At 46.0% G+C, this 9427-nt stretch overlaps 1 protein-coding gene across 1 annotated transcript; it reads left to right on the top strand.

The window, feature by feature from the left end:
• Positions 1 to 3580: 3580 nt before the first annotated feature.
• LOC136581756 (protein kinase C theta type-like) lies at positions 3581 to 6125 on the top strand (the record flags this gene model as incomplete). Its single annotated transcript, XM_066582379.1, has 4 exons — positions 3581 to 3796; positions 4969 to 5219; positions 5427 to 5489; positions 5639 to 6125. Coding segments are annotated over exons 1-4 (1017 nt in total), but the record flags the coding sequence as incomplete, so codon positions are not given.
• Positions 6126 to 9427: the final 3302 nt, after the last annotated feature.

The following is a 9427-nucleotide window of genomic DNA, read 5'->3' as shown; positions in this document are numbered from 1 at the left end:
TGATTTCATCGCATTCTTTTTTTCTTAACATTTGCTTACATTTTACACAACGTCCAACTTTATGGAATTGGGGCTGTATATTCCCTGCAGAATATCCATCACTAAGAACAGACCCTGTTTAGTATCGGCATATAACCATGATGCAGCTTCTCTGCCCTGCGCTCACGTCTAAAATAAAGGACTGCAAAAACAGAAAACTAGTGGCTCGGCGCAGCGATGCAGCAGGTACCTGAATAATCAGAATGACTAGATGGAAATTCCTCCTTCAATTCTCAATCCTTCTGGTCTGTTTTATCAATTTAAATTAGAAATTTCCATCTAGTCGTTCTGATTATTCAAATAATTTTTGGAGCGCTGCGCCGAGCCACCAGTTTTCTGTTTTTGCACCCCACCATACACTCACGCCCACTTAGGTGGTGCGTCCTCTGGTCGGCAGCACCTCCAGAATCTCCTGCACATTTCAGACCTTCACGGCCCTTGCCTGTATTTTGGGCCACTCAGTTTGCAGCATTTTCTAGATTACTACCAACCTCTGATCAATACTTATTAGCAGCAGTGAGCACAGTTGCTTGCTGGGAGATGTAGTCAGTCAGGCTTTTATGAGGCCACGTGGACAGAAATTCTAATACCTGACCGATGCAAAGGAGACGCAGTAATGATACAATGAATGGCCTGCCCAGAGATCGCATTCATACCTTTTTAAGCATTTCTGAACTGCAGCAAAAAGAAAAACAATATAAAAAAACAGTCTCTAAATTTGCGTACTTTTTTTTGCTGCAGCTCAGAAACACGCTAAAAACGCCAAGCGTCAACATATCCTTAGAGCCCAGACTACCCTTATCTGCTATAATACTGAATGTAGGTATTCACTGTCTGGTGCCCGCGGCTGCGCAGATTCAGGAACCACATATTAAGTTATGTAGGGCCTGTAAAACATTTGTATCGTACAAAATACCAGACTTTGGCGCGCGTCTCACCATATATTACACCCGCTGCCTTTCCCCTCGCATGTTTTAGAAAAATACACTATAAGGGCTTTTACCCGCTAGCGATTTTTTTAACGCTGCGATATCGCTGTGTTTTTTTCAATGGGACTTTCTAATGTTAAAATCGCATCTCACAAAAATCGCAAAAGCACAAACTTGTATAATCAGAATAGGAAAAAACTCACTTCATGCGCTCCGTCAAACTGTGTCGATGTAAAGGGATCTGACTCCTGGCACCCCCAATATCCAAGAAAGCAGAAAACTCCAATGGAGCAGGTGTATTCCTCATAGGTCGATTTATTACATAAAAAACAGGTGAATTGGCGCTGCAACGCGCTTCGGCTTCTGTCAAGCCTTTATCACTGCTTGACACGGTTGTTTGGAGTCGCTCGCTGCTGCTCTCCCCTAGGGGATGTCCTAGGACCGTCAACGTGTACCACCTTAAGTTTGGTTTGAGAGGCCTATGTGGACCAACGAACTGACCGGTCTCTAAATTATAGGACCGGTTCAGTTGCGGTGAGTTTTTATCCACACTAATTCTGTTTTCTATATATTTCCACATACCATTGGAGCGCCGCTTCTGACCCAATTATTCTGTTTTAAAAGCACAAACTTGCGATTTTTGTGCGATGTGATTGTAACGTTAGAAAGTCCCATTGAAAAAAAGGCAGCGATATCGCAGCGTTAAAAACGCTAGCGGGTAAAAGCGCTCAGGATGAGGACAAACCCACATGCAGCACATTTGCAGCGTGAATTCCACATTACAAGACTGCAGCAATTTACAATATGAGGGAAGCCGGGTCTTCACAGCCCCATCCACACGGGGCACAAGAATGAGCGCACGCAGGGGGACTGGCGGAATGCTACCCTCCCATACTACCTTTACCTGAAATAAAGAAACTCAAACTCCTTCTGGCTTTTTAGTGGGATGGCCACAGCTTCATTAATAACCTTAGAAAACCTTTGAAAACTTTAAAACTTCTATAACCCACCCCTTCCCATGTTCCTCAACCCCTTTAAATCAGTACCCCCAAAAGGTGTTCGTAAGCCCCCAATGGAGTCGGGCTACAAACCGCCTTGCTCCTCATACATGGGAAGTCCTTCCACCTACCTGCTGTGACAACTTCCAACCTTCCATACCTCCCTTCCCGCCCAACTCCCCAGCCTTCTCCCGGAAGGGTGGGCGGGCATCTTCCAACCGATACACCTTCCTCTTCTTTCTTCTTCATTCTCGAACTCCTCCTCATCCCTTACCACGGTTTTGCATTGGGACCCAGGAGCTTCAAGTTAAGCCTCTGGTTACAATGCATACAAAAACATTCAAAAATGTCAATAAGCATATGTTGTCAGCAAGAATTGTTCCCCGTTACAATCACTGGCGTAACTACAGGGGATGCGGTTGCACCCGGGCCCTGGAGCCTTAGGGAGCACAGTACTCTCTTCTGCATATCGGGGGCCCAGTACTATGAATAAACCATTATAGTTGGGGCCCTGTTACAGGTTTTGCATTGGGGCCCGGGAGCTTCAAGTTACGCCTCTGGTTACAATGCATACAAAAACATTAAAAAAAGTCAATAGGGCATATGGAGAGTGGTTGACATCCATTGTTATGCACTGTACCCTTTGTCACCTCTGCCCGGCCTGCTGGATGCCACTCGACTAGGGGCATAATGATAGAAGTGCACTGGAGCACTAGGGGCCATAAGGTCTCTCTCCTCAATAAGAGGCGACCAGTACTATACATGAAGTGTTAGAGTTAGGGAGCCCTGTGGCAGGTTTTACATTTATCTACAAGTTACATCTCTGGAGAATGGATACCAGTGAGCGCTGCAGTTTGCCATATGGTTAATGCAGCCCTGAGAAACCCAACTATAAACCTGGCTATATCTTATACACAACCGCTCATCCCCCAACTTCAGATTGGACACTGTTAAATTTGTTTGGTAAAGTATTTATGGGGCTCAGTGTAATAAATAAAGTCTTGGTGCTTCTCAGGCCTTATAATGGCGTATATACATTACTGCGCCAATTTACAGCCCCCAACAATAACTCACACCGGGACCGCTTATTTATAATGACCCTTTTCTAGCATTTCGCACCTCCGAATAATCCATCATTGTGGATGACCTCCATAGCAGCATCTCTGCCTGGTACCCCCAGATCTGCACTGGCGAGGGCGCTGCCCATTGTAACCTATGGGAATACTCATCATGTATCTGGATGGACACTTATTGAATGGCTTTATTATTCCTGCCATTAGTACACTTTATGGTTTATTCCTCCACCGGGTTCATTTCAATTACCACACTATTTCTGATGAGCTATGGGCACTGCTGCCAACCCAGACATGAAGTGCCATTCCTTTCCCATCTATTAATGTGGCACTAGAAGAACCAGCCATGAATTTTTCCATGTCTCTGGGCATTAGACCATCACTCATGGTGCCCACAGTACTGTGTATATGGCAGAGCAGGGTACTGGCAAGCACTTGCCAGCAGCAGCTTCACTGACCTTTGAACTCCACTCGGCCAACTGCCATTTACTTCCAACTGTCAACTGCAGCGATTGCATTGACGGATACAGAAGTGCGAAAAATGGCGTCCAATGGACATGAGAAGCGCAAGAGAGAAGAGGAGAGCGTGAACGGACTCACGAATATAAAGAAAAAGAGGAGCGGAGAGAATAACATAATAACAGAGCATGAGGAGCCAACAGCGGGCACCAGCCAGGACCCCGGACCATCAGACTCCGGATTTCACATCAGTCGCTTCACCCGCCTACAGACCTTGGGTAAAGGAGGCTTCGGAGAGGTAAGTTTTGTAACTTCCCATTTTCTAGTAAAGGCGCAGTGACCCTAATTATATTGTATTTCTATTTGCTGTGTAACTAATGCAAACTAGTGTCTTCTGTTATCAGCCATTTCATCCACATAAGAGGCTTAGGATACATTCACATGTAGCATCAAAATCCTGTATATAAGAATGGATGTCTATAGGTTGTCTTTAGGGGTGGTATGGCAGTATTACTCAGACAGGGTATGTAGTAGTATGTATTCACCGGGGCAGCATTTGGGGGGGGGGGGGGGGGGGTTTGGTCTGTTTAATATCATTTTGTAAGATGTATTTTTCCCACTTTCCTGTCCGTTCTCATTTGACTTTGAAAAAAAAAGTATTTTGAAAGTGGATCTCCCAAAATGTCATCTGAAATCAGCCGTACTGGTTTATAGAATGGCAATACTATATGGCTGAGGTATTATTTCATCAATATACAGTATGATGATATCTTTGGGTGTAATAATGGTAGGATTGGAAAAATGTGTTGTAAATATTATTTGAGCAATGGATAGTGCTGGATATTATGCATGTATGATGGCATTAGTTACCATAATATGGCAGTATCATATGGGACCATTGTGGACAGACAGACAGACAGGTAGGCAGATAGATTAGATAGATAGACAGATAGATGATAGATAGATGGATAGATATGAGATAGATATGACACTTACTCCTCACACTGAAGCACTGCTGCCATAGAACATTGTCAATATTGCTAAAATGTTTGAACCTGTATTGTAAGGTTCTACAACTGTTTGTTGGATTGAAGTGAATGTGTCTCTGATGCCGCTGCCAAGTAAGGCCTCATGCCCAAGGCCGATTCGCATTCCAACTGAGAAATCTTGCAGCGTAATCAGACCTGGCGCCCCCCAGAGACCCCAAATCTCCTGCGCACGTTGTCCGGCGGTGCGGATTGTAAATCTGCAGCTTGTTACATTTTATTGCAGATTTTTAACACAAATTCTAGTTTTCACATGAGGGTTTGTGTGTTTCCTGCAAATGTGATGCAGACTCGCTGTGCATGGACCCGGCCGTAGGCAGCAGAATAGCCTAAAACCCCTACTGATAAATCCCCCATGTAATAAATGTATATGATTGTCCCCCCTGGCCGCTGTCAGTGATCATTTCCTACTTGTTTTCTTAAGGTGGTCCTGGCCTCATTCCCTGGCAGAAACATTTTCACAGCCATCAAGATTGTGGACAGAGGAAGCGGAGCAGATATGATATTGAGAGAGCGACGGATACTCCTGAAGGCCCAAGACTGCCCCTTCATATGCCATCTATATGCCGCACAGCAGTCTGCCAACAAAGCCTACTTCATCATGGAGTATCTGTCTGGAGGAAGCCTGAGGGCAATGATCAGGATGTGCGGCCGCCTGGACATCAGCAGTGTGAGGTGAGTAAATGACTAATCAGGAGACAGACGGACGGACGGACATGGGGTGGGGGGGGTACATAACTGGTCAGATGTACAAGAATGGAGGACATACAGGCTGCCATAAACAGCGCCTCCTCTCTTCAGGTGGTGACAGACACATTGATGATGACATGATGTTAGGGGACTGATTTCATGTCATTGATACTACACTCTTCTCTCTGTCAGATTCTACACAGCGGAGATTGTATGCGGCCTCCAGTTCCTGCACCAACGCAACATCGTCCACCGGTGAGCAGAATTTCCCACACTTCTCTGCTTCCTTGTAATAGTGTCCCAGCTTTCCCAGAGTCCTGAATTAGGCCCGGTTTGCTGTCCTACATCCCCAAGTCTTCTGTATCTGCACTGATTTGCATTTGTCTTTTCTCTTTTCATTGCAGAGACATAAAGCTGGACAACATCATGGTGGACAGAGATGGACACATCCGCCTGATCGACCTGGGGCTGGCCCAAGACGGAGTCACCTCGTCTAATAAGATTTGTGGAAGGACGGGCACAGTTAAATATATGGCCCCAGAAGTGCTTCTTGAAAAGGAGTATGACACAGCAGTGGACTGGTGGAGCCTGGGGATTGTCGTATCCAGGATGGCGGCAGGACAGTCCCCTTTCTACCATGGCTCCAAAAAGGAAAAGGTCATCGAATCCATCACCACAGAGCAGCCAAAATTTCCATCTTGGCTTGATGCCAACTTAAAACATCTTCTGGAGAGACTGCTGCGCAAGAATCCTGAGAAGAGGCTGGGTGTCTACAAGAATATCCGAGGTCACCCTTTCTTTACCACCATAGATTGGGAGGAACTGGAATTGAAAAGATCACGGCCGCCATTCAAGCCATTCAGGAGACTTTTGGAGGATAAAAACCTGCAGTGGCCGGAGGATGGGACACCCCTTCACCCCATGGACGGATTCGATTTCACTTCACCAAGCTGGACCCGGTAGGATTTTCCTCCTCTAGGGATGATGTTCTTCAGTCTGGCCTTTGTGTTCACCATCATTGTTCCTCTGGTGTCAGACAGGAGGTCATATAGTAATCCTGCTTCATGTCACCATGTCAGGTCCGCAGTCTTCTGCCTATTTGGCTTCATTATTGTTGCTCCTGTAATTACTGTCTCTGCTTCTTCTTAGGATGACGAGAAGAATCCGATAGTGAAGGAAGCCACAAGCATCTGGTAAGTACCCTCTATATACACCTACACATACATATCTGTACACCTATATACACCTATACACACAGGACACCTACCATTATATCCATACATTGTAACAAATCTTCACATGTCTTAAAAAGTTTATTTTAAAAACATTTTCTCTCTTATGTCTTGCAGGCTCAACCCGTGCCGACTGTCTCCAGAACCCACGACTCTGCTGCTGTAGAAGACCTCAGCTTGCCTAAAACATCCTCTCCATCAACTCTGCTGCATATTTCCACCACGCTTCCCTCAACCCTGACATCATCTGCTGTAATAATTGGCTGACATCGGGCATCATCCTCTGTTGAAGACCCTCTTCACCCCCCGCAGCGGCCTGTGCTTGATTGGCAGCTGGCGAGTTTAGGAAAAATAGCCCGAGTGACTATTATCCCTGAACTCCTGGTTACCAGTAAGACCTCGGCACAGGCCAGGTAAGTAGCATGCACATCATACATTAAGATAGACACAAGTGTAGACATTAACACATACATAGACACAAGTACACACACTGATAGGTGTAGATTTCGGCTTTGATTCTGGGACTTGTTCCGACCGCCATATTTGGGGTCAGGAAGGAATTTTTCCAACTTGAGGACAATTGGCTCGTACCTCAAGGAGGTTTTTGCCTTCCTCTGGATCAGCTCACAGCCTTAAATAGGGTTAGGTTTTATTTATAGAGAAGTAGCCACATAAATAATACAATATAAATACATATATATAAATCTTTAGCTTGGTAGGGTTTCTAGCTGACATCACATACACCAGGGAGGTGAGCTGCTGGCGTTTGATCCTGAGATTTATTCTGGTCGCCATATTTGGGGTCAGGAAGGAATTTTCCCCCCTTAAAACAGGATAATTGGCTCTTTCCTCAAGGGGGTTTTCGCCTTCCTCTGGATCAACACAGTCTATAAACAGGTTTAGTTTGATACACTTTATATTTCACACATGCAGTAAATAGTAATAACTGATTATATATCCAGATTTATGAATACAAAACAATATGCTTTATAAAGTCAGACAGATTTAATCTTGGCTTTGATCCTGGGACTTGCTCTGATTGCCATATTTGGCATCAGGAAGGTATTTTTTCTCCCCTTGGGTACGTTGACAGGTAGTGGAAATACTGTGAAATACTGCAGCGCACATCCTTTACGCGGCCACCGCTACTGAGCCCGTGGCCACCGCTGCTGCTGGTCAGGTGATGCGCCCACTTCTACATCACATGGCCAATGGCAGCGGTGCTCAGTAGTGGTTTCCGGGTGAGGAATCTTTCCGCTATGTGTGAACAGACCTTTGGCTCGTACATCGAGGGGTTTTTGCATTTCTCTAGATCAACTCAGCCTCAAAATTCCCCAACCTAAAATTCACCATTGCCTATAACTAAAAATAAAATGTTCTTTCTCCCCTTATATCTTTGTGTCCATGTCTTTATTTCCACTGGTTGTCTCTGTAGTTTTCTCATTAATGGGTCACACACAATATGCTGTATTTTTGCAAACTGAAGGTCCCCACAGAAGTCTATGGGAGGGACGCAAATGCTCACAAAATACGTGCAGAGTTGCAGGAGCTGAGCAGCTTGATATATTGTTTTATGAGGATGCAGTGCATGACTGTACATACAGGGGGAGCTGTGTATGACAGTACATACAGGGGGAGCAGTGTATGACAGTACATACAGGGGGCGCTGTGTATGACAGTACATACAGGGGGCGCTGTGTATGACAGTATATACAGGGGGAGCTGTGTATGACAATACATACAGGGGGAGCTGTGCATGACTGTACATACAAGGGGAGCAGTGTATGACAGTGCATACAGGGGGAGCAGTGTATGACTGCACATACAGGGGGAGCAGTGGATGACAGTACATACAGGGGGAGCAGCGTATGACAGTACATACAGGGGGCGCTGTGTATGACAGTACATACAGGGGGAGCTGTGTATGACAGCACATACAAGGGGAGCAGTGTATGACTGCACATACAGGGGGAGCAGTGTATGACTGTACATACAGGGGGAGCAGTGTATGACTGTACATACAGGGGGAGCAGTGTATGACAGTACATACAGGGGGCGCTGTGTATGACAGTACATACAGGGGGCGCTGTGTATGACAGTACATACAGGGGGAGCTGTGTATGACAGTACATACAGGGGGAGCTGTGTATGACAGCACATACAAGGGGAGCAGTGTATGACTGTACATACAGGGGGAGCAGTGTATGACAGTACATACAGGGGGAGCAGTGTATGACAGTACATACAGGGGGCGCTGTGTATGACAGTACATACAGGGGGCGCTGTGTATGACAGTACATACAGGGGGCGCTGTGTATGACAGTACATACAGGGGGCGCTGTGTATGACAGTACATACAGGGGGAGCTGTGTATGACAGCACATACAGGGGGAGCAGTGTATGACAGTGCATACAGGGGGAGCAGTGTATGACAGTACATACAGGGGGAGCAGTGTATGACAGTACATACAGGGGGAGCAGTGTATGACAGTTCATACAGGGGGCGCTGTGTATGACAGTACATACAGGGGGCGCTGTGTATGACAGTACATACAGGGGGCGCTGTGTATGACAGTACATACAGGGGGAGCTGGGTATGACAGTACATACAGGGGGAGCTGCGTATGACAGCACATACAAGGGGAGCAGTGTATGACTGTACATACAGGGGGAGCTATGTATGACTGTACATACAGGGGGAGCTATGTATGACTGTACATTCAGGGGGAGCAGTGTATGACAGTATATATAGGGGGAGCTGTGTATGACAGTATATATAGGGGGAGCTGTGTATGACTGTACATACAGGGGGAGCAGTGCATGACAGTACATACAGGGGGAGCAGTGTATGACAGTACATACAGGGGGAGCAGTATATGACAGTACATACAGGGGGAGCAGTATATGACAGTACATACAGGGGGAGCTGTGTATGACAGTACATACAGGGGATCAGTGTAT

The sequence above is a fragment of the Eleutherodactylus coqui genome, chromosome 11 (assembly GCF_035609145.1).
Source record: "Eleutherodactylus coqui strain aEleCoq1 chromosome 11, aEleCoq1.hap1, whole genome shotgun sequence".
In the NCBI taxonomy this organism is placed as follows: Eukaryota; Metazoa; Chordata; class Amphibia; order Anura; family Eleutherodactylidae; genus Eleutherodactylus; species Eleutherodactylus coqui.
The sequence above is the reverse complement of the archived record's forward strand: the minus strand, read 5'-3'. Positions and strand labels throughout refer to the sequence as shown.